This window comes from Necator americanus, chromosome III, assembly GCF_031761385.1.
Source record: "Necator americanus strain Aroian chromosome III, whole genome shotgun sequence".
NCBI classification, from domain to species: domain Eukaryota; kingdom Metazoa; phylum Nematoda; class Chromadorea; order Rhabditida; family Ancylostomatidae; genus Necator; species Necator americanus.
In genome coordinates, this window is record NC_087373.1 from 50,260 (window position 1) to 73,751 (window position 23,492).

The 23,492-nt window shown below is 46.5% G+C and overlaps 13 protein-coding genes across 17 annotated transcripts; 6 read left to right on the forward strand and 7 right to left on the reverse strand.

Moving 5' to 3' along the window:
• Positions 1–701: 701 nt before the first annotated feature.
• On the forward strand, positions 702–1,166 carry RB195_008089 (uncharacterized protein; the record flags this gene model as incomplete). Its single annotated transcript, XM_064194444.1, has 1 exon — positions 702–1,166. The coding sequence occupies one exon, from the start codon at positions 702–704 to the stop codon at positions 1,164–1,166; it is 465 nt and encodes a 154-aa protein (XP_064045589.1).
• A 1,162-nt stretch (positions 1,167–2,328) lies between these two features.
• Positions 2,329–3,976, reverse strand: RB195_008090 (uncharacterized protein; the record flags this gene model as incomplete). The annotated part of the gene is made up of 4 exons (XM_064194445.1): positions 2,329–2,708; positions 3,480–3,611; positions 3,662–3,892; positions 3,973–3,976. The coding sequence occupies 4 exons, from the start codon at positions 3,974–3,976 to the stop codon at positions 2,329–2,331; spliced, it is 747 nt and encodes a 248-aa protein (XP_064045590.1).
• Positions 2,802–3,182, forward strand: RB195_008091 (uncharacterized protein; the record flags this gene model as incomplete). Its single annotated transcript, XM_064194446.1, has 1 exon — positions 2,802–3,182. One exon carries the CDS (start codon positions 2,802–2,804, stop codon positions 3,180–3,182), a length of 381 nt encoding a protein of 126 aa, XP_064045591.1.
• Positions 3,977–4,345: 369 nt separating the features above from the next.
• Positions 4,346–4,714, forward strand: RB195_008092 (uncharacterized protein; the record flags this gene model as incomplete). The annotated part of the gene is made up of 1 exon (XM_064194447.1): positions 4,346–4,714. One exon carries the CDS (start codon positions 4,346–4,348, stop codon positions 4,712–4,714), a length of 369 nt encoding a protein of 122 aa, XP_064045592.1.
• A 952-nt stretch (positions 4,715–5,666) lies between these two features.
• RB195_008093 (uncharacterized protein) lies at positions 5,667–5,933 on the reverse strand (the record flags this gene model as incomplete). Its single annotated transcript, XM_064194448.1, has 1 exon — positions 5,667–5,933. The coding sequence occupies one exon, from the start codon at positions 5,931–5,933 to the stop codon at positions 5,667–5,669; it is 267 nt and encodes an 88-aa protein (XP_064045593.1).
• An 826-nt stretch (positions 5,934–6,759) lies between these two features.
• Positions 6,760–7,332, reverse strand: RB195_008094 (uncharacterized protein; the record flags this gene model as incomplete). Its single annotated transcript, XM_064194449.1, has 1 exon — positions 6,760–7,332. One exon carries the CDS (start codon positions 7,330–7,332, stop codon positions 6,760–6,762), a length of 573 nt encoding a protein of 190 aa, XP_064045594.1.
• An 89-nt stretch (positions 7,333–7,421) lies between these two features.
• On the reverse strand, positions 7,422–11,142 carry RB195_008095 (uncharacterized protein; the record flags this gene model as incomplete). Of its 3 annotated transcripts, XM_064194452.1 has the most annotated exons (5): positions 7,422–7,940; positions 8,640–9,038; positions 9,112–9,653; positions 9,781–10,985; positions 11,048–11,142. In XM_064194452.1, 5 exons carry the CDS (start codon positions 11,140–11,142, stop codon positions 7,422–7,424), a joined length of 2,760 nt encoding a protein of 919 aa, XP_064045595.1. The 3 variants fall into 3 exon arrangements, with proteins under 3 accessions (XP_064045595.1, XP_064045596.1, XP_064045597.1); XM_064194451.1 differs by lacking the exon at positions 7,422–7,940 and having other exon boundaries at positions 8,634–8,891; positions 9,058–9,653; XM_064194450.1 differs by lacking the exons at positions 8,640–9,038; positions 9,112–9,653; positions 9,781–10,985; positions 11,048–11,142 and having other exon boundaries at positions 7,422–7,862.
• Positions 11,143–12,247: 1,105 nt separating this feature from the next.
• On the forward strand, positions 12,248–19,841 carry RB195_008096 (uncharacterized protein; the record flags this gene model as incomplete). 2 transcript variants are annotated; one of them, XM_064194453.1, is made up of 7 exons in its annotated part: positions 12,248–12,297; positions 12,504–13,575; positions 13,687–13,756; positions 16,371–16,525; positions 16,803–17,009; positions 17,097–17,253; positions 18,682–19,841. In XM_064194453.1, 7 exons carry the CDS (start codon positions 12,248–12,250, stop codon positions 19,839–19,841), a joined length of 2,871 nt encoding a protein of 956 aa, XP_064045598.1. The 2 variants fall into 2 exon arrangements, with proteins under 2 accessions (XP_064045598.1, XP_064045600.1); XM_064194454.1 differs by lacking the exons at positions 12,248–12,297; positions 12,504–13,575; positions 13,687–13,756 and adding an exon at positions 15,008–15,041.
• RB195_008097 (uncharacterized protein) lies at positions 14,108–14,587 on the reverse strand (the record flags this gene model as incomplete). Its single annotated transcript, XM_064194455.1, has 1 exon — positions 14,108–14,587. One exon carries the CDS (start codon positions 14,585–14,587, stop codon positions 14,108–14,110), a length of 480 nt encoding a protein of 159 aa, XP_064045599.1.
• Positions 19,842–19,971: 130 nt separating the features above from the next.
• RB195_008098 (uncharacterized protein) lies at positions 19,972–20,493 on the forward strand (the record flags this gene model as incomplete). 2 transcript variants are annotated; one of them, XM_064194457.1, is made up of 1 exon in its annotated part: positions 19,972–20,493. In XM_064194457.1, one exon carries the CDS (start codon positions 19,972–19,974, stop codon positions 20,491–20,493), a length of 522 nt encoding a protein of 173 aa, XP_064045601.1. The 2 variants fall into 2 exon arrangements, with proteins under 2 accessions (XP_064045601.1, XP_064045602.1); XM_064194456.1 differs by having other exon boundaries at positions 20,095–20,493.
• Positions 20,494–20,697: 204 nt separating this feature from the next.
• Positions 20,698–21,018, forward strand: RB195_008099 (uncharacterized protein; the record flags this gene model as incomplete). The annotated part of the gene is made up of 1 exon (XM_064194458.1): positions 20,698–21,018. The coding sequence occupies one exon, from the start codon at positions 20,698–20,700 to the stop codon at positions 21,016–21,018; it is 321 nt and encodes a 106-aa protein (XP_064045603.1).
• Positions 21,019–21,796: 778 nt separating this feature from the next.
• On the reverse strand, positions 21,797–22,510 carry RB195_008100 (uncharacterized protein; the record flags this gene model as incomplete). Its single annotated transcript, XM_064194459.1, has 1 exon — positions 21,797–22,510. One exon carries the CDS (start codon positions 22,508–22,510, stop codon positions 21,797–21,799), a length of 714 nt encoding a protein of 237 aa, XP_064045604.1.
• A 130-nt stretch (positions 22,511–22,640) lies between these two features.
• Positions 22,641–23,063, reverse strand: RB195_008101 (uncharacterized protein; the record flags this gene model as incomplete). The annotated part of the gene is made up of 1 exon (XM_064194460.1): positions 22,641–23,063. One exon carries the CDS (start codon positions 23,061–23,063, stop codon positions 22,641–22,643), a length of 423 nt encoding a protein of 140 aa, XP_064045605.1.
• Between the last annotated feature and the right edge of the window lie 429 nt (positions 23,064–23,492).

Sequence of the window (23,492 nt, forward strand, 5' to 3'; positions counted from 1 at the left end):
ATCCGACGCCGTGGCACCCGCCGCAACCCATTTTGCAGCTTAGTAGCGCGTGTTTCTGTCCAATTTTTGTTCAATTTTCCAATTTCAGCTATTCATTTCCACTAATCAAGTGGCGAAACACTGGGGAGAAAATCATCTACGACTTCTACTCTGATCTCTGGCAAGGTTCTTTACACGTTATCTGTCGGAATGCAAGGTTCCTAAACAGTGGAAGACCAGCAAGACCGTGTTGTTGTATAAAAAGGGAGATCCACATGACATCAGTAACTATCGCCCAATCTGCTTACTGTCCGTCATCTACAAGCTCTTTAGAAGAGTGATCCTTAATAGGATTGAAAAGTCTTGGATGAAGCGCATCCATGCGAGCGAGCAGGGTTTCGAAAAGGATTCAGCACGATTGACCACATTCACACTGTTTCGAAACTCACCGAGGTATCACGAGAGTACAAGATGCCGCTCTGTCTCACCTTCATCGACTTGAAGAAGGTCTTCGACTTAGTTGAGACGGAAGCGGTCGTGGAAGCCTTTTGGACAACCAAGGCGTCCCTACTCAGTACATAAAGGTACTTCGAGAGTTGTACAGTAACTTCACGACTGGAATTTCGCCATTCTACAAGAACATCATCATTGACATGAAGAGGGGGGTCCGACAGGGTGATACAATCTCACCCAAAATATTCACAGCCACACTCGAGAACGCAATGCGAAAGTTGGAATGGGACGACATGGGAGTGAAGGTTGATGGTCGGCAGCTACACCATTTGCGCTTTGCTGATGACATCGTACTGATAACACCTAGCATCAGCCAAGCGGAACGAATGCTGACCGAATTCGACAAAACATGTGGATGCATCGGTCCTCAGCTGAATCTACAAAAGGCGAGTTCATGCGGAACGGATGAGTACTGGATCACCCCATTCACGCTCAACGGAACGAACATATCCGAATGCACCAGCTACGTTTATCTGGGTCGGGAACTGAACATGATGAACGACCTGACCCCCGAACTGGACAGGAGGAGACCAGCGGCTTGGGGAGCGTATAAGAGCATCGAACATCCGGCTCCGTGCTCACCTCTTCAACACCATCGTACTTCCTGCTTTGACCTATTCTTCGGAAACCTGGGCATTTCGCAAGCAGGAAGAAAACGCAGTGAGCGTCATTAAACGCGCAATTGCCGAAGTCCGGCTTTAGCCGGACGTTCAGACTGGTTTATTGATAAGCAGGGAGGATGCTCTGAGTTTTGTGATTTATAGAGGATAAGACAGCAAAAATGTAGCACTATTCTTGGTTAAATCGACATGATTTACGCTAGAGTTGGCTTATTGGATAACACATTCGCGCTCGCAATTTTGGTCACATTCCTTTTGCGCTCGACATTCTCGATACAGACGTAGAGTAAGAACACTTGGGTTCGAATGAGCAGCTACTATTGCTGCCGCTCTTTAACGATTATTAAGGTCCCCAATTCCCAGTAATCCGACACCGAAAACCAGCCTGTTGGTAGTGTAAGATTTCCCGTGCACTAGTAGAGCCGTAGCCTGAAGGGAAGGAGCAGGAGGGCTAGATTATTTAATGGTGGAGGTTACGTGCTTGGCGCTTGTGCAGAGTTATGTATAGGCCAAGTAGTGCGCCTAATAACCTGACAGCGCTTTGTGCAAGTGTACGTGCTTATGCTCAGATCGTGCACGTTAAGGACGATCATTGCGCAGTGAAGACGGCGGACATTTCTCCGGCACTACCAGACCGGTTTCTCCGCAACCATCTTGCACTCGTGCGCCTGTCCAAAATCCTATTTTTATCTTTCGCTTTGCAAGTAAAGTGCAAAAGCTGCTGTCCTTCACCACTTCTGTGACGGCTGGACTCAGTATGCCTCAACATCGAGCTGCAAATAAGTGGAGTATATTTTTGGAACAGGTCGTGCCAGGTTCTTTGGTTACTTCGCAATGATAGCTGCATAGTCGCGCCAGTGCAATTTTTCTCACATCATCATCTCTCTGCCATGACTCCTGCTTTCACGTGAATTTGCAAGCGGGCTAGCTGTCCACTCCGAGAAACACGTACAAATCATTGTCATTTTGCAAAACCGTGGACCTCTTAAGTAAGTCGTTTGTTGCCGTTGCAGGGATTCGCTTGTACAAGGCACATACTTGGATAGAAAGGTGGCGTTTCAATTGCCTCAAGGTTGCGGTCTTGTCCACTGGTATACTTTTCACTTACTTATTACTTCTTACTTATTGCTATAATTACAGGCGACACACCTCTATAATTACAGGTGACTGTCACTTTAGGTCAAGTGAACGACTCCTTCACCACAGATCTTTTAAATCAAATTTTGTTTGCCGAACAATCGTTTCGTAGTGAGCTCTCAGCATTGGTAAGCCGCCTCAGGGCAGAGCGATTCGGTTGGGCGCAGGCTGCAACACAGACTTCTTCAACGGACAAGGAACCATTGTTACTCTTCTTCTTGACGGTGAAAGGACAAGGAGTTCCCTGATTACAACTGACAGCTGCCACTCCCACCGCTACTGCGGCTCGTTTCACTATCGAAAGTTTGGATGCAGAGCTAACAAATCGTTGGGTGGTGAAAGAACAAGGTTCAGCTAAGGAACGATTATTTGGAGATGCTGCGATAGAGTTTACAGTGTGAACCGCCCCAAATTGTTGATCAAGTCGAGCGCTATTGATAAGACCAGCATCTTCTGTGGCTGAACTACAAAAACACTTATGACTATTGGATAGTCGAGAGGAGTAGTGTAGTTCGAGCAGCAAGTAAAAGAAGAAACAGTTTTCAGCACGCGATGTTCTCACCACAGCAAGCCAGTCAGGATTTCGATGTAAATCTCTCGTTGGTTATCCATAATGGAATGTACGTTTGCATGCCATTGTACAGTCAAGGCCTTGCGGATGGGATGCCCGCATTGGTGCTGTCACTTCAGAAAAGCAATGTGACAGTATGTGTAATGAAGGAATTGGCATGTCAATCATCATTTCATGGATTCAAACTCAGTTTCATTGACAATTTTGATGAGCTGTCCTTTTCGGAAAATGTTATGGAGGCTACTGGAGAAACTCAAACAAACTATTTCTTCTTTCCGCAAAGAACGTATCAACTATGCTCACAGGCATCAAGGGAAATGGGTGTTGAGTGTGAGATCACAAATGCGTGGGATTGTCATTGACCTTGATCGAAGAATTGGGAAGTTGGCCAAAATGGTGGTGAACACATTTTCTTCATTTGGAGACAACGAAGAGGATATTGATGACAGGGGATCTCACATATCAGATGATGAGGACCATCTGGTTTGTCAAACATTTAGTCAAGTTTCTCCTTGTTTTCTTTTTTTGCAAAGTCAAACGGAGCTTTTGATATTTGTAGTTTTTTTTTTGCCCTATTGGTTTCTCTTTTCTACTTTCCACAGTTCCGTTGTTATTTTTCTTACTCTTGTGGCTTTTAAAAATGCTAGTCCATAGTTCACCTCCACAACGGTTTACCGCCTCATAGTGGTGTGGTGACACTGGGCGTCGAACTGCGATGCACAGCGGAGGTTCGTCCTCCGGCAGGGTCTCCCAAGCTGTGAAGGAGTTCGACACATCCGACATTCCGACTTCTCGGAATCGGAAACCTAGCTAAGAGTAAACCACTGCTAAGATTGCTAACCACCGTCCGTCTTGGCAAAGCGTCGCAAGGTGGCTCCCTGATCCGTATAGGTTGGGCGACCAAGTGCAGAAGTAGCGACAGGTGAATGACGGTATACTCGTCTTTCGTGGAGAGAAGGTTCCGTCGCGAAATGTAGGTGGTGCTGGTTTTGTCGTGTACCCATCTGTCGTCCATCTTGTCGATTCCCACGAAATCCTGTCACCTCGTCTGGCCATTCTTCGCCTCCGCTCCCTGCACCAAAAACCAATTAGCCAATTCCTATGATCGATGTACGAGTAGGATACAGCTTTTCTACCGCTCTCTCACCATACCCATTGGAAAGGGGGTACGAAAAGGCGATACTATATCGCCGAAGTTGTTTACGGCTGCATTGCAATGGATAATGAAATCACTTTCCTGGGAAGAAAGGAGCATACGTGTCGATGGAAGATTTCTCTCGAACCTCCGTTCCGCGGACGACATCGTTCTCTTTTCGAGCAGTACCAATGAAGCAGAAACGGTGCTCAACGAATTGAACGAAGCAGGGAGAGAATAGGAAGAAAATAGAATAGGAATGTTTGCGAATAAACAGAAAGAAGGAACAGTTCATGAAGAACGCCTTCTGCGAGGACGGAGGAGTACAACTTTGAAGGCTCCCAAATCGTGGAAACTTCGTCATACGTATACCTCGGACGTTCCATGAACATGGAAAACGTCTTGAAGGAAGAACTGAATAGAAGAATGAGAGCATGGGCAGCATTCGCAGCCGTCCGGGAAGCTGCGGACCAACTGACGGACCAAGATCTTCGTGCCCATCTGTTCGACTCGATAGTTCTTCCAGCGCTCTGTTACGCAGCGGAGACGTGGGCAGACACCGCTAGGAAGCTAATTACTACCCGCAGAGCCCTTGAGAGATGCCTTCTGAAGTTTAACCGGCGCACACAACACCTGGCCGGTCTTCGCAGCTCTGACTTAAGAGGAATGTCCCGTCTTCGCGACCCAGCGGTAAGCCGAAAGATGGGGAGTGGTGTAATGTGTACCAACACCTATTGCCACGCGGGTCTTTCCGTCTGAGAACCTTCTGTGCCACTCGGGGCCGACCACACCTGAAACTTGAACTTGGGCAATCAATCCTTTATATACATTTAACAATAACAAGCAAGCACAACACACAATCACACCCTTATATATATATATATATATTATATTATATTATATATTTAACAACAACAACTAGATAAATGAGAGAGCTACCACAGCGAAACACCCATATTGATCAATGAAATACATAAGAAAGTGTTGAGATAAACTGATCATGGAGAGATGACTCTCTATACTCCCCGGCATAGTTGATCTGGTGGCGAAGGATGATGGCCCAGCGATGTGCGAGTTGACCTTGGTGTTGTATCGCGTGAACAATCTGCTCTCGTTGGCGCGTGTTCCGCACTGCTGGGAGTGGGCTCCCGGCGCTGATGATGTGGAGTCGTCAAGAATTTTGCAGAGAATCCGACATGGTATGCCTAGCGTTACAGGTACGTAGCACAGAACGTAGATCAGTGTAGTAAGGTAGAGGCCGATCGCAATTACTATAATCGCTGCTCGAGGTGAGCATTTTGGGTTCAGCGCGTTAGCTGTACAGAACCAGTACTAAACGTTTTCGCAGAACGGTACTTGAGGGCAGGTGGCTTCAACAACTGTCACTTGGTGACCATCGGAGATTTCCCACTGAATGAAGTAGTCCTGCAAGGTGATTTCTGGAAGTAGCTGTATCGTTTCCTTTTTCGGCGGTTTCTCATTAACGATGCAGTATTCTTCTGCGCAAAGCTCATACTTCTGGGCGTTGAACGATGTGAGTTCAACTCCTTTTGAAGAGCGGCGTGCGAATGCTCGAACGGAAGGCAATGGAGTCGAAACTGCTTCGACTGATGCATTGAAAAGCGCTAGTAGTGCCAGCAGCAATAGTGTTGTAGGAAGTCTTTACTAATTGCATGTTCGCGGTACCGTGGTGGAGATTACTGTAGTCGAGCTATTTCCGTGGACGTAAATTGTAGCGCGTCTCTTTTGTAAATTCGGGGGCTTCGTCCGTGGGGTGAGCACTTGTTTCCTCTTCGTTTTTAGCACTTTCGCAGTCGGCAGCTTCTTCGTTGTCGTCCAATTCAATCGGGACGAGAAGATTGACAGGTCGGCGAACGAGGCGTCTGTTCGGTAGTTGAATTTCTGCTTCACGTACCACTCCCGTTGGAGATTGTTTCAGTTTACGAAATATTCCAATTTTCCAGGAATTACGAGGCATTACTGGATCTGAGATGAGCACCACTTTATTTAAAGTCGGACTCGTTCGTGATCCTCGTTTGCTGCTTATCTCGAGCTTGTGAGTTTCTCGAAGACTGCTAAGATATTGTTGACTTCATATTTTCCAGAAGCGTTCCGTATACTCGTGACTTGATTTAAGAGCCTCTTCCGCTTGGCGACGGTTTCGAAATGCAATTTTCTCTTCAAGCGGAAGATAGTTCTCATCCTCACTTCCGGTGCTACATGTTTCAAAAGGGAATGTGATCACCATGTCACGTTGTATGAAGTCGATCGGTCGTTTTATCCCAATGCTGTTCCTGATATGACAGCGGTCTTGTATTGAGACTGCCTTCAATCTCAATCAGCAAGGTTTCCATTTCTGACTTGGTTAGGACCCTTCCTTGAATGACTTTGTAAAGGGAATGTTTAACAGATTTGATCAAACGCTCATAGAAAGCTCCCTGCCACGGGGCGTACGGGGTGATTGTCTTCCACGTGATTCCCTTTGTAGCCATGGCGTTGGCAAAGGATTTGTCATTGATAACCGGCAGTACAGCATCCTGGAGAATCCGCTCTCCTAGAAGAAAATAGGGTCCATTGTCCGAAGTGATCGAGGTTGGGACACCTCTCCTAGCAAAGAACCGTCATAGAGCGTTTAGCAGGTTAGCAGTAGTCATATCTGACACGAGTTCCAAATGGAGAAGCCTTGTCACTGTACACGTAATAATAATACCATAGGCTTTGACGGTTTCATCGCGCTCTTTTACCGTAAGGGGACCAAAATACTTGATGCCAACGGGCTCGAATGGCCGTGCTCTTTGTACGCGTCAATCAGGGAGGTCCTTCATCTCCGGATACTTGAACGGAAGGTTGTTCATTTTCTGACACGGAACGCATCTCCTGATGACTTGTTGCACAAGCTGTCGAAGTTTGTGAATCCGGTAGTATTTCCTCACGTTTGCCATGGTATGCGCAGTACTGCAATGCATTGGACTGTGTGATTCCCTCACCGTCGCTTTCGCTAGATCGCTCTTGGCAACTATGAAGATCGGCTGTCGAGCTTGGTGTGGCAGGATGGAGTTGTCCATGCGACCTCGCCAACGGAAAATTCCAGAGTCGCCTTTCTGCAGTTTTAGTTGCTTAAGCGCTTTCTGACGATCCTCTGTTAAGTGAACTGCTTGGTGATTGCACACTACTACTTGTAGAGCTATTTGCCTTTCTTTCACAGTAATATAGGAATCCGTTGTCATGTGACGTAGTTCCGGAACGTTTCCTACAACTCTGGATTGGAGTCGCGATTCGCTTTTTCCCATAAGTCGTTTGACGAATCTTAGGACGTATGCAACTGTGGTAATGACCGAATTCATTTCATTGTGCCTCTTACAGTCCAGTAGTTCCATAATGTGAGTTCTTTTCGCCGACGAGGAAGCGCGCAGCTGTCGTTCTCCACGTCATCTGGTATCTTGAAGAGACGACATGTCTTTGGCCATTACTCTATTGGATCCAGGATAAACTTTGGTCTCTTCCACCACATATGGTCAGTCATGTCGTCCTTATCGACTTCTCTTGTTGCCGAGTCTGCTGGATTCATTGCGGTTCTCACATATCCAAAATGAACAGTGACTGGAATGTCCTTCACAATCTTTCGTATCTTGGTTACACGATTCTTAACAAATACTCTTGCTCTTTCTCGGCAAGGCGATGCGATCCATTTGAGAGTGATTTGTGAGTCAGACGAGATGACTATTTCTGAGATCCTTGTGCGGTATCGAATCGCAGTAAAGATTGAGTGTGCAACACGAGTAGCCATTGTAGCGGCGTTGAGCTCTAATTTTGGAATCGTCACGATGTCTTTGGTGGGTGGAAGTTTGGATTTTCCAGCGAGTAAATTGCTTCCTAGGGTGGAAGCAAGGTAAGCACACATTGCCATAGCTGGTCCGCTAGCGTCTGAGAACAGCACAAGCTTTATTGGCGTGTCGATCTGAGCGACCTCTCGCGGCAACACACACTGAAAGCCATTGACTGCTTGGTTGTTACCTTTCTATTGTTGCTGATGCTCCTCAGATACTTCCGTATCCCAGGAGTAGTCGAATTTCCACAGCGATTGGAGGAATCTTTTATCGGCCAGCATGAGAGGTGTGAGCCATCCTTGAAGAACGTATATTGTAGCAACTTGTTCTGAGACTGACCTCTTTGTCACTTTCGCTTTCGGAGGGTAGTTGCACGAAAGCACTAGTTCATCTTTCTCAGTGTTCCATAGTATTCCAAGGACTTTCGGGTTATCATTCCCAGCTAGGTCGGCGGACTGATTCGTTTCTTCAACTGCTTATCATTGGATTGAAATTCGCAAAGGTTCATATTGAGCTTGAAAACGACTTTCGAATCGTTGTAAAACCGCAACCCTTCGTTTGATGATCTTTTGGTTACGATGAGATTGTCCACATATGTGTTGTCTTCGATTTCCTTGGCAAGCTGGTCCTCGACATGCGTTCTTAGGTGATGCACTATGGTTCCGGCAAGCAGAAAGGGAGAGCAGTTCAACCCAAAAATCACTCTTGTAAACCGGAAGAACACTAGATTCTCCCGAGTGAGTGGTTGGTCTCGTACCCACATGAACCTTGTTGCATTTCAGTCTTTGGTATGCACCCGTACTTGCAGAAAGGCTTTTTCAACGTCGCTGATGATGGCAACATCTCCAAATCTAAACCGGAGCAAGATGTCCCACATCTTCGGAAGAATGAGCTGGTTCTTGATAGAGAACGTCGTTCAGCGACGGGGAATTGCTTAGATGTGCTGAAGCATCGAACACAACGCTTAGCTTGGTAGTTTCTTTGTGCGGCGTGACAACGGCTTGATGTGCTAGGTAGTGCACAACTTCTCCTTCTTCGACTATTAAATCCTCAGCAACTTCTTTGATGATACCCAGCTTGAGTTGACTCTTTATCGTGTCGTCGTGCTGCTGCAGTAGATTGGGATCCTTCCTAAGCTCAGAAAGATTTGCTTGCAGACGACGATATGCAATCGATTTATTGTCCGGAAGTCCGCTTGCTTCCTTCTTCCTTGGAAGGCGCACATAGTATCCATCTTCTTTTTTTTTCGATAGTTTCTTCAAAAACTTTTCAGACTTCTGCGTTTGTCTGCTCCAGTTCCTCCGTTATTGGACCCGAAAATTCCTTAACTCCGGACTTCTTAAATTCACAGAACTGTTCCCAAGTCTGCGCAAAATCATTATCTGTGTCCTCTAAGGCTATTGTTTGGGTCACTTCTACCGAACTTTCCGAGTTGACTAATTCTTCGCCGCTTCGTCCAGATATGAGATATCCTAGTCTCGAGGGGATTGCTTTCAATTCGGATGGAGTTGTTTGAGCTTCTGGTCCATCCTTGAGGAGTGAGAAAAGATCGGCGCAACCAAGAAGGATATCCGGCTGAATCTTCTCGACAGTATGGTTGATGGAGAGATGAATATCGTTTTCAAACAGGAACTGCTTGTCCTCTTGACTCAGTCTGCTTCTTGTTAATGGTTTTGTAATGGTATCGATTTTCGTAACTGTGAACGTATGTGGAACTCCCTCAGCATCCCACATGCGGAGAACCGTGATACCACAATTCCTTTCGGAAGGCTTGTGAGCGCCGAAGGTGCCGATGCTTAGACGACTGAAATCTACGTCTTCCAGCTGGAGGCGCTCAGCCAAACTGCTACTGATGAACGATCGATCGGCTCCTGTAGACTGGTTCTAACGCTTTTGTTGTCGGATTAAGTACTCTGGCTTGTCCCGCCTGAATGAGAACCTTCGTTGTGTTCCTGACGTGAAAGACTACGTTTGAAGCTTTCCTTTCCCCTTTGCTACCGTCATTCGAAGCGACCGTATTTATTTTCAAAGTCTTGGCCTTGGGTAGTTGAGGCTTCGTTCCCTGCTTCTGTGGTACTTCTCGGAGTGGAGGCTTTTGACTGGCTTCCTGAGAGCTGAAGAGTTCTTTGCAAATGGACGTGTGGTGTCCGGCTTGTCTGCAGATTCTGCAAGTTCCTTCGGGCCATTTCTTAGCCCAGTGATCCTTTCCTCCACAATTGTGGCAGAGATTCTGCATTCTCATTATTTGTACTCGTTGCTCCCGAGAAGTGACTTCGTCACAGTCCTTCGCTGGATGTCCGCTTTTTTGGCAGTAGAAACAAGGTGCTACACGAAGGACTACTTCTGTTTTGTCGAAATATTTCTTCTTTCCAGCATTTGTTTTCTCCATTTTTTCACTTCCTAGGCTATGTTCAACTTGGCGGTTGACCTTAAGCTCGGTCTTGATATGCTCCTTTGCTGCTGAGAGCAAAGCTGCCGCACTCCAACTTCCTTCGTTCTTCAACTGCGTTTTCTGCCGCAAGATATGCCTCTGAACGTCCACCGTGAACTTCGCAAGCAGCTTCTTTTGCAGGAAAACATTGTCGACGTGTTCCCCTTTGAGTGTCAGTTGCGAAGTTATAGAGTGAAGTTGCTCGCAAAGTGCTTCCTGGTCTTCTAGACTATCGGTTCGGGCGCGTGCTCCGTGGAAATTCTTCAAAAGTTGAAAATCAATCAAAGCCTTTTTGTCGCCATATTTCTCCTTCAGATGCTCAATCACCAATTGGTAGGTGCTTCCCGAGACCTCGAAATGCTTCACACATTCTTCTGTGTCTCCTTCAAGGGCGTCAAGAAGGTAGTTGAACTTGAAGAGGTTGTCAATGTTTCTGGAATTCACGGTGTGCTCGAAAGATTTCCAGGTCTCCCATTCCCAGAGTTTTCCGCTGAATTTTGAAATTGGGATTGGTGCGAGTTTCATTTCCGGAACTTCACACCTGTTAAGCGAGCTTTGTTCCTGGTCGAATTCAACCTCCTCTTGAGGTCGAATTAGCCTTGCCAGCGCTTTGTTCGCGTTATCTAGAAGAGTTTGTGCTCCTGTAGCATTTGTTTCAATCCTTTCAATAATCTCTGGGACTGCGCCTTGTTGTCCAAGCTGTCCACTGCTTCGCTGAACTTCTCCATTGCAGCCTCTAGCTTGTTTGCTTCGGTGCCATTTGCCGTTTTGGCTGTGGGTATCCGTTTCCGAAGTGCCGAAATTTCAGCTGCCTCCATTGAAGAATGGACGTACGCATTGATGGCTTCGGACTCTTCCTGTATGATTGTCGACAGACGGTTTCCTGAGCGCGTCAAAAGGCCTTGCCGCGTCGCCAGGGTTGATGTCATATTGAATACTGTACGTAGTTCACTAAGAGCTTAGGAGAAGACTTGGACGTGGACGGCGTGTAAAAAAGACGTAGTAGAACACACTTCCTTCGTTGTCGATCGGTCCTTGTCGAGTTGGCCGATGCACAATAAGCCGAAAGATGGGGAGTGGTGTAATGTGTACCAACACCTATTGCCACGCGGGTCTTTCCGTCTGAGAACCTTCTGTGCTACTCGAGGCCGACCACACCTCAAACTTGAACTTGGGCAATTAATCCTTCATATACATTTAACAATAACAAGCAAGCACAACACACAATCACACCCTTATATACATTTAACAACAACAACTAAATAAATGAGAGAGCTGCCACAGCGAAACACCCATATTGATCAATGAAATACATAAGAAAACCTTGAGATAAACTGATGATAGAGAGGTGACTCTCTATGGGCGGAATATGTATCGAAAGCAAAACATAGATGGGCCGGTCACATCATGAGAAGAATCGACGATAGATGGACTAAAAAACGCTAGAGTGGACCCCAAGAGATGCTAAACGCCCTCGAGGGAGACCGCCAACGAGATGGAGTGACGTGTTCGTTGCACGGATGGACCAGATGAGAGATCAGCTGGATACGGCTCATGGACTTCGTCAGCGTCACTCACGAAACTCGAGAACATCTTGGATGACAATGGCGAGAGAACGAAACGAGTGGAAGAGATGCTGGGGCCCGCACGTCCAGCGAAGACGGGCCATCTAAGTATCTAAGTAAGTATAATTATAGGAAGCTAAGATTTGATACAAAAATGTTTGTAACGTGAGAGCGGCGACAGACCAAAATTGGAGGTTATTCTGCAGCACCCATGGTTGCAGGTTCCAGACGAAGTGAACTAAGAATAAATTGAATGCCGGGAGGCACAACCTGGCAAGTGTTAAAGAACGTCTTGTGACGGAAGCGCAGATGCATCCGCGAGTTCCGCTAACGGTCACGCATTCGGATCAGTTGTTGTTAAACCCTTCAACTAGTGTTTTGCTATAGTGTGCCTACGAGGTTTTTAGATGGAACCTTTATTTGCCTGACGTTTCGGCTTTTTCGCCGTCTTCAGAGGCCTAAATAGAGGATGACTGGAACAATGCTACGTTTATCCCGTCAAGTGCCACACCACCCTGGGTCAGTGTTTCGATAATCGTTCAGGGTAGTGAAAACAGAAACCTATCTACATTGAAAATGGTCTTACGTTTTGCTCCACCGGATGTGGCGCGGCTGGTTGCACGCACTTGTCACTCAGTGTACCAGCGAATGAGTATTACTGCGTGTAGATCACCAACAACGACATAGATTATTTGATCTACACACAGAATATCAGGCGGTTATAGGTCTGCAAGGTTAAATCTTCACTTGCAAGATGAAACGATCTATCGCCGCGTACCAGAGAAAGAATTCCTTGTGCAGTGCAAACGCTTGAATCATGTATGGATGACTATGGGAAAATCTGCTGGCCTTGACGAACGATTTGTTAGCCGCCTAAAGCTTGACAAACCGACCTGCCCTGTGTTCTACAGCCTCATCAAAACGCATAAGCTGAAACCCGATCAGGTCAACTCAACATCAGCGGCCACATTCAAAATCCGACCAATAATAAGTTGTGTGGGAGGACCAACGGATCGCATTTCGTGGTTCCTTAATAAAATCGTGAGTCAAATTTTGCCTAAAATACCATCTCATTTGTCGAACACGCACTATTTCCTTGAGCGATTACGCAATGCGAGAGTTGAGGGCAACTGCGTAATAGAGTCTTTTGATGTAACCTCACTCTACACGAATGTAAAAAACAGTGAGGCGCTGCAAGCTCTCTCTGAGATGATAGATTTATATGGTAACAACTTGGAAACATATGGACTAAGTAAATCTCGCATAATAACGCTTATCAAGGAATGCCTGAATTGTAATATCTTCAGGTGGTCAGGAAATTATTTCGCGCAACTGAGAGGGCTAGCAATGGGTCAACGATTAGCACCAGTACTGGCGATCTGCTTCATGAGCAGAATCGAAGAACCAGTACTTTCGCGTAGACCAATAATGTATTACAGATATATTGACGACTGTTGCATCATAACATCAACACAGTCCGAAATGGACGAGTGTTTCCGAATACTCAACCAACAATCGCAATATATAAGACTCACACGAGAAACCCCAAAAGAAGGATGGCTTCCGTACCTCAACACACAAATAAGTACTTCAAACGGCATTATTAGAGTAAAGTGGTATCGCAAAGAAAGTTGCAAGAACATCATATTGCACGCCAAATCTGCACATCCGACTGCAGTAAAACGCGCAGTGATTCGTAGTATGTTCAAAACCGCTAGTGAAGTATGCACTGGCAACCAAGAACGACACGAATCGCGAAGACTAGCCTTGAAAATCGCATGTGCCAATGGCCATACAGTACGTGCGCATTACCCAAGAACCCACACTGTAAACAGCAATATTCCGCGCGAAAACAAAATTTCTCTTTGTCTTCCTTTTATTTCTGACAGTGTCAGTGCCGCTGTTCAGCGCAGCATTATCCAAGCACAATTACAAAATGACGTGATCTTGGTAAATATCCCAAATGCAAACATCAAAAGTCAGCTTGTTAGAAACAGACTATATGATAGATACTGCATCTGTGAAAGATGTGTTATTTGTCCTTACGGAAAAACAGGCGACTGCGCAAAAATGTGGGTAATATATGAGATTGAGTGCTTGATATGCAATGTAACTTACGTTGGGGAGACCGGTAGGAATCTTGGAGTGAGGATTAATGAACACATGGCCGGAAAACGACAAAAAAGTTTGATAACACCACTAGGAAGGCACAGACATGAGGCCCACAACTGGAACGATTACGATGTGAAATGCGTTATACTGGCTCACGAAACAGAAATATCGGCAAGGAAGACGGAAGAAATTTTGTTTTCGCGCGGAATATTGTTATTTACAGTGCGGGTTCTTCGGTAATGCGTACTGTATGGCCATTGGCACATGCGATTTTCAAGGCTAGTCTTCGTGATTCGTGTCGTTCTTGGTTGCCAGTGCATACTTCACTAGCGGTTTTGAACATATTACGAATCACTGCGCGTTTTACTGCAGTCGGATGTGCAGATTTGGCGTGCAATATGATGTTCTTGCAACTTTCTTTGCGATACCACTTTACTCTAATAATGCCGTTTGAAGTACTTATTTGTGTGTTGAGGTACGGAAGCCATCCTTCTTTTGGGGTTTCTCGTGTGAGTCTTATATATTGCGATTGTTGGTTGAGTATTCGGAAACACTCGTCCATTTCGGACTGTGTTGATGTTATGATGCAACAGTCGTCAATATATCTGTAATACATTATTGGTCTACGCGAAAGTACTGGTTCTTCGATTCTGCTCATGAAGCAGATCGCCAGTACTGGTGCTAATCGTTGACCCATTGCTAGCCCTCTCAGTTGCGCGAAATAATTTCCTGACCACCTGAAGATATTACAATTCAGGCATTCCTTGATAAGCGTTATTATGCGAGATTTACTTAGTCCATATGTTTCCAAGTTGTTACCATATAAATCTATCATCTCAGAGAGAGCTTGCAGCGCCTCACTGTTTTTTACATTCGTGTAGAGTGAGGTTACATCAAAAGACTCTATTACGCAGTTGCCCTCAACTCTCGCATTGCGTAATCGCTCAAGGAAATAGTGCGTGTTCGACAAATGAGATGGTATTTTAGGCAAAATTTGACTCACGATTTTATTAAGGAACCACGAAATGCGATCCGTTGGTCCTCCCACACAACTTATTATTGGTCGGATTTTGAATGTGGCCGCTGATGTTGAGTTGACCTGATCGGGTTTCAGCTTATGCGTTTTGATGAGGCTGTAGAACACAGGGCAGGTCGGTTTGTCAAGCTTTAGGCGGCTAACAAATCGTTCGTCAAGGCCAGCAGATTTTCCCATAGTCATCCATACATGATTCAAGCGTTTGCACTGCACAAGGAATTCTTTCTCTGGTACGCGGCGATAGATCGTTTCATCTTGCAAGTGAAGATTTAACCTTGCAGACCTATAACCGCCTGATATTCTGTGTGTAGATCAAATAATCTATGTCGTTGTTGGTGATCTACACGCAGTAATACTCATTCGCTGGTACACTGAGTGACAAGTGCGTGCAACCAGCCGCGCCACATCCGGTGGAGCAAAACGTAAGACCATTTTCAATGTAGATAGGTTTCTGTTTTCACTACCCTGAACGATTATCGAAACACTGACCCAGGGTGGTGTGGCACTTGACGGGATAAACGTAGCATTGTTCCAGTCATCCTCTATTTAGGCCTCTGAAGACGGCGAAAAAGCCGAAACGTCAGGCAAATAAAGGTTCCATCTAAAAACCTCGTAGGCACACTATAGCAAAACACAGACAGAATATGCCGAGGTTTCAAGACAAAAGAACATTCGAACTCCTTCAACTAGTATTGTCATTTTGTGCTAAAGCATCATTCATTGATAACTCTTGGAGTAAAACAGGAGGAAAACCCATATTTCGAGTAATACTTTCAAATTTTGTCTACATTATATTAGTTTCGAAGGAGCGTTCGAAGCTGAAGTTTGAATACTCTTCATATGTAGAGTTCATTAGAGAGAAAACTATGAAATCTTTCGCCTTTATTTGTAGTAAAGAAGGATTAAGAAAGATTGTTAGAGGTACAGACGTCTGATTTCAGAGAGAAAGGCACTAATATTGATTTTCGGTGATCAGTGAAGGGGAGCAAAGTGATCACCACAAAAAGTCTGAAATCCGGTTCTAGCCGGATGTTCAGACTGGTACTTCAATAACCATTCTCTTTCAATAATCACTCAATCGATCGTTTAATCGGTGAAGCCTTTGTTCGTCTTAATATGATTTCTTTTAACTTCTTAAGGTGATATTGATATGCAGGCCTTTCTCTTCAGTGTTTACTGGAACACATCACGTAACTATATCTTGCTACTTCGAATTAAATAGTTGGAGTTTTATCGTACCCTGAGTTCCCCACATTTTAGTTGCACGAACAAAGTTCTATCGCACAGAACATAATGTACAACTCGACAACATGAAAGATGAATACAACCACTAAAAGGAATTAGTAGTAGGCATATTCCTCTTAGTGGACTTTCTTTTCAATTTAACAGTCAATCATTTATAAGTCTCTTGCAGAAGTCTTGTGTCGAATTACACATTTTGCAGCCCACGATTACGCCAACTTCGAGCGACAGTACAAGCTCGGTGCTGAGCTTGGACGTGGAGGTTTCGGTACTGTTTATTGCGGGTTACGGATTTCTGATAGTCTCCCGGTCGCCTGCAAGTACATCATGAGGCGTTATGTGGTGGAATGGGCTTATGTAAGTTTTTTTTTCTCTCTCGGTGTGTGAGTTCGATTTTATTTGTTTTATTGGCAATGAAGCGATATTGTTGCTCATCTGATTTACTTGTTTCCGTGAGTGCCTGGAGGGGCCCTTTTTTTGGAAGCAGCAGTAGGAGCGCTGTCGTTGACGCGCACGCAATCAGCTGACTGCTGCTTACACATATGAAAGCGTGAAAAACATCTGACTCACACACAAAGACCCTATTCCATCAACATTTTCTGCTATTTATGGCTACATTATTTAACTATTTTAGACAGATGGTCGATTAGTTCCTTTGGAAATCGTGCTATTAATGCGGTGCAGAGGGATTCCCGGTGTGATCCAGACAATCGACTGGTTTGAAAATTTTGAAGGTTATTTCATAGTCATGGAAAGGCCAAGTCCATGTATGGACTTATTCGATTATATTACACAAGAAGTATTCCTGACCGAAAACGTAGCGCGTGACTACTTCCGCCAGGTTCGTGCCCCTTTTCTCTCGTACGAGGCGCTTTTTGTTGGTGGTCAGCATGCGCTTCTGCAGCGGAGAAATCGCATCTTTCTATAGGTGGTCGACACCGTGCTCGCGTGCTGTCGTCTTAATGTCATCCATCGCGACATAAAAGACGAAAATATTTTGGTCGACATGAAGAATGGCGTAGTCAAGTTGATCGACTTTGGATCAGCCACTTTCTGCGGAGAAACGCCATTTACAAAGTTTTCTGGTTTGTTTTTTGCTTACTTGCTCCCACCGACTAGTATCCTGTAGACTTTCTCAACTACAATGGTTTCTTAGCGTTGCTTATCTTCTCGTGGATTGCTATCTATCAATCGATCACTTTGACGCGGCTACATTGCAGTCGTGGGTTTTTGCGCCAGCTAGTGCATTTTCTTGTTCACTGGCGTAGCGCTGGCGCTGCGCAACCTTGAGAAGGTTCCGGTTTGTCAGTCACGAAGCCTAGAGGCACCATGGGCAAAAGATAGTTTCAATTGTGTCTAATGTCGAAATAATACACTTTTCATGTATCCTAAACGTTGATTTTACATTATGCGAACACATTCGTTAAGAATTGTTCTTGTCCTAATCTTGCGAATTACGGGAGGTCATCTCAGCGTCGGAATGTGTCTACCTCCGTGAAGTGATCAATTTGGTGATTGTCCTGACTGGTACCAAGGTCTCTCTCTCGCCTCTACAGTATTTCGCTGGTACCTGCAGGTCATCCTTTATTTTGAACCATGCGCCGGCCATCCGCGAGAGTATTTGTAGGAAAACCTGTGCCTCAGCTGGCATCAGCAGGAAAGAACGCGACGACCGCAAATAGGTCGGTCACCACACGCCCCCCCCCCCCTCTGCATTCTTTTCGAGTTGTGCGATGAGGGTGTGTTAGTGTAGGCGATGCGCCAGGCAGCATCGGTTGACTCCTTGCCAAATCGTGGCCACTTTCGCACGCGTTGACCTCTGCGCGAGGAAAGGAAGAGACACCACGTGACACTCGCTTTTGACCCGTATGAGCGAGGCGAGGTGACAGACTATGCACCGGCCATAGTAAACAAACCTGAGAGAGGAACGGTTAAATGGCTACTTAGCCTCCACAACGGTTTACCGCCTCATAGTGGCGTGAAGGTGACTCTGGGCGTCGAACAGCGATGCACAGCGGAGGTTCGTCCTCCGGCAGGGTCTCCCAAGCTGAGAAGGAGTTCGACACTCCGACTTCTCGGAATCGGAAGCCTAGCTAAGAGTAACCACTGCTAAGATTCACCACCGTCTTGGCAAAATGTCGCAAGGTGGTTCCCTGATCCATATAGATTGGGCGACGACCTGTGGTGAAAGCTAAGCTCGCCGCGGCACAGCTGCTTAGTTTGGAGAAAAGTCTTTTTGCTACTCCAGCATATACACTGCCTCAGTACCCTGCACACTTGACCCTGCCGTCTCAGACGTCGGACGGTATGGTGACCGGTGAGAGGCGGTCAAATCTCAGGTTGCTCAGACGTCATTGATTCTAGACCAAGGCGACACACGCACGACTCGCCATGGAGACTGTCTCAGGCTGTGTACTTACAACGCTAGAACAGCGTCCACAGACGCTGACCTGCATGCTCTTCTCGGAGCTGCAGAGCGTATCAAATTTCACTGATTGATGATTGCTCTGCAGGAGACCAAGTGCAGAAGGAGCGACAGGTGAATGACGGTATACTCGTCTTTCGTGGAGAGAAGGTTCCGTCGCGAAATGTAGGCGGTGCTGGTTTTGTTGTGTACCCATCTGTCGTACATCTTGTCGATTCTCACGAAATCCTGTCACCTCGTCTGGCCACTCTTCGCCTTCGCCCTCTGCGCCAAAAACCCATCAGTATCATCAACTGCAACTCACCAACATCAGCAGCTGATGATTCTGAACTGGACACGTTTTACGAGGAGCTGGAGGAAGTAATCTGCGAGAAGTCCTTCTACAAATTCGTTGTCGGAGACTTCAACGCAAAACTAATAAAGGCCACAGAAGAGAAATACAGATTTGGAAGATTTGGACTAGCGGACTGGAATGAAAATGGCAATCGTCTCGCCGGGCTGTTGTCCGCCGCTTGCCTCTTTCATGGGAACTCTCTTTTCATGAAAAAAGATCATTGTCGGCGGACATGGGAATCGCCCAATGGCGCGACTCGCGCGGAGATCGACCACGTACTCACCAACCGGGGGTGGTGTCTACTTGACGTCTCAGTATTACCACCCTTTTGTAGTGGTTCTGATCACCGTCTCCTTCGTGCGAAAATACGACTTAGCCACATGATGGAAAAGTACATCTGCTATCGGCAACAAAGGAGAAAAGAAGTTGTCTACGACGATTGCGTACTCGAGGACTCCTTGTCCCAAGGTGACTGGCGCGTCGAGGACTACGAGATGCTGCTCAGAGGATTACGAGCTTGTACTGAGCTTGCCTCGAAGCCGCGCACGACAAACTTGGATCGAATTTCGAAGACCACCAAGAGATTGTTGGAAAGAAGAAGGGCTTTGAGGCTTGATCCGAATGCACCGCACATTGAGCGGTTAGTAGCAAACACTAGCTGCAGAAAAGCTTTGCAGGAGGATCTTTTGAAATACAGGCAGAAGAGGATTCTGGAAGCAGCACAAAGAAGAACGAGTCTAAAGAAGTGCCGCAGATATAATATTCTGCTAGCAGCCTTGCTTAGCGAAAACGGGACTCGCACGTCTTCTCGTCGTGAGATGGAAATCATTACGGAGCGGTTCTACTCGAACATTTTTCGTTCATTACCATCTGTGTCAACCCCGATCATCCCCACTAGTGAAGCTCCACTATGAATTCTCCCTACGGAAATACGAGTCGCTATCAAAAGAAAGAAAACCTGACACAACCCCTGAACCTGATTTTATATCAGTAGACTTTCTAAGGGCTGGTGGCCATCCGCTTCATGTAATCTTAGCAGCGCACATGACATCCTACCTTCAGAAAGAAAGGATCCCAAACCAGTGGAAGACCTCGCGAACCGTTCTTATCCAAAAGAAAGGTAAGCGAGAGGACCTTCGGAACTACCGTCCGATATGCTTGCTGAGCATGTCATACAAAGTATTCACCAAGATCATCCTCACGCGCATATCTATGATGCTGGATGAAGTCCAGCCTCAAGAACAAGCTGGATTCCGTCAGGAGTTCAACTGTTTGGACCACATCCAGACCGTGTCGAGGGTCATAGAGGTTTGCCGGGAACACTGCCTGCCCTTTGTTCTAACCTTCGTCGACTATGAGAAAGCCTTTGGCAGCGTAGAAACGAATGCAATACTGTCAGCGCTGGCCGATCAAAGTGGACGCGTCGTACGTGAGGACATTGCTACGATCGATGTACGACTAGGATACAGCTTTTCCACCGCCCTCTCACCATACCCTTTGGAAAGGGTGTACGACAAGGCGATACTATATCGCCGAAGTTGTTTACGGCTGCATTGCAATGGATAATGAAATCACTTTCCTGGGAAGAAAGGAGCATACGTGTCGATGGAAGATTTCTCTCGAACCTTCGTTTCGCGGACGACATCGTTCTCTTTTCGAGCAGTACCAATGAAGCAGAAACGGTGCTCAACGAATTGAACGAAGCAGGGAGAGAATAGGAAGAAAATAGAATAGGAATGTTTGCGAATAAACAGAAAGAAGACACAGTTCATGAAGAACGCCTACTGCGAGGACGGAGGAGTCCAACTTGAAGGCTCCCAAGTCGTGGAAACTTCGTCATACGTATACCTCGGACGTTCTATGAACATGAAAAACGTCTTGAAGGAAGAACTGAATAGGAGAATGAGAGCATGGGCAGCATTTGCAGCCGTCAGGGAAGCTACAGACCAACTGACGGACCAAGATCTTCGTGCCCATCTGTTCGACTCGACAGTTGTTCCAGCGCTCTGTTACGCAGCGGAGACGTGGACAGACGCCGCTAGGAAGCTACTTACTACCCGCCGGTCAGATCACGAGAAAAATCGACGATAGATGGACTAAAAGAATGCCAGAGTGGATCCCAAAAGATGCTAAACGCCATCGAGGGAGACCGCCAACGAGATGGGGTGACGTGTTCGCTACACGGATGGACCAGCTGAGAGCTCAGCTAGATACTGCTCAAGGACTTTGTCAACATCACTTACGAAACTCGAGAACATCTTGGACAATGGCGAGAGAAGGAAACGAGTGCAAGAGATGCTGGGGCCCGCGCGTCCAGTGAAGGCGGGCCATCTAAGTATCTAAGTAAGTAGCTCGGTAGCAAGCACTACAACAACTGCTTTGATATAATCCTTCTAAACCCGCACAAAAAAAAGCTTCTCGAATGAATCCTACTAAGTTGACTATTAGCAGGGGTGTAATATTCATGTCAACATTTCCGGAAGCATACCCCTCCTCGCTTCCTTTAGCATCAAGGTGGAAAACAGGCATGTCGCCAAGTGAGGCGTTTTCTATGAGGGTACGCTAATTGGACTGGCGGCGAGTGTTTGCTTCGTGTCATGTCACCAAATGCGCCGCCTCGCATATCCCTGAAGCTTTTGCTTGTTTTTTGCTAGTGCGCTTAATATCGCGGGGAACCCAGTCGCTCACGGCTCTGGTCCAACGGTTGTCGTTAAAGCGCATCACGTCTCCGGCCTACCTTATTTTACTTTTCTTGGCAAACGCGGCGGTGTCTTTAATCTTCGATCGCTGACGTAGGAGAGAACTTCGAATCCCGTCCCTCACTTGCGTGAAATGGGATACTCCTGGCATCGCTCTCTCAATTGCGCGTTCAATGACGCTCACTGCGTTTTCTTCCTGCTTGCGAAATGCCCAGGTTTCCGAAGAATAGGTCAAAGCAGGAAGTACGATGGTGTTGAAGAGGTGAGCACGGAGCCGGATGTTCGATGCTCTTATACGCTCCCCAAGCCGCTGGTCTCCTCCTGCCCAGTTCGGGGGTCAGTTCGTTCATCATGTTCAGTTCCCGACCCAGATAAACGTAGCTGGTGCATTCGGATATGTTCGTTCCGTTGAGCGTGAATGGGGTGATCCAAGACTCATCCGTTCCGCATGAACTCGCCTTTTGTAGATTCAGCTGAGGACCGATGCATCCACATGTTTTGTCGAATTCGGTCAGCATTCGTTCCGCTTGGCTGATGCTAGGTGTTATCAGTACGATGTCATCAGCAAAGCGCAAATGGTGTAGCTGCCGTCCATCAACCTTCACTCCCATGTCGTCCCATTCCAACTTTCGCATTGCGTTCTCGAGTGTGGCTGTGAATATTTTGGGTGAGATTGTATCACCCTGTCGGACCCCCCTCTTCATGTCAATGATGATGTTCTTGTAGAATGGCGAAATTCCCGTCGTGAAGTTACTGTACAACTCTCGAAGTACCTTTATGTACTGAGTAGGGACGCCTTGGTTGTCCAAGGCTTCCACGACCGCTTCCGTCTCAACTAAGTCGAAGACCTTCTTCAAGTCGATGAAGGTGAGACAGAGCGGCATCTTGTACTCTCGTGATACCTCGGTGAGTTTTGAAACAGTGTGAATGTGGTCAATCGTGCTGAATCCTTTTCGAAACCCTGCTCGCTCGCATGGATGCGCTTCATCCAAGACTTTTCAATCCTATTAAGGATCACTCTTCTAAAGAGCTTGTAGATGACGGACAGTAAGCAGATTGGGCGATAGTTACTGATGTCATGTGGATCTCCCTTTTTATACAACAACACGGTCTTGCTGGTCTTCCACTGTTTAGGAACCTTGCATTCCGACAGATAACGTGTAAAGAACCTTGCCAGAGATCAGAGTAGAAGTCGTAGATGATTTTCTCCATCCACCTTCTCGATGCAATGGTTGTTCCCTTCAGGTTTCGGAGAGCAGTCATCCTTGTCTTGCGACTGGCGAAGTCTTGACGGGCATAGCGGGTGCTTTTTCCCGCCTCTGCAGCTTCAGCCAGCACTTCTGCTCTTCTCTCTTTTAGGTCTTCCTTTATCGCCTCTCTGCAAAGCTTTGCGAGCTCGGACGGCTTCATATTGTCATCTAATGCTGCTGCCATCATCTGATTTTTGTTAAGACATCTGAAAGATTTTGTGCGTTTCACACAAAGAACCCCTCCGTTGTCCGGTTAGAACCGTCGAGAAACCGAGAGACCGTTCACCTCAACCCAGTTACCGCTCAAGCCAAGGCACGCCACCAGCCGGGTGACCCCGCACTTGTCTGCTGCTGCAGCGACCATTCTGGGGATTCACAAGTCTCTGGTCGCTGCTGAAATCAGCGCAACTCGGCAGTAGCGGTTGCTAATAGGCCAGATAGAAGCGGCAGCCCCAGTGTTTCGCCACTTGATTAGTGGAAATGAATAGCTGAAATTGGAAAATTGAACAAAAATTGGACAGAAACACGCGCTACTAAGCTGCAAAATGGGTTGCGGCGGGTGCCACGGCGTCGGATTGGTGCGCTGGCGCCAGATACCTATAGAAGGAGGTGCGAG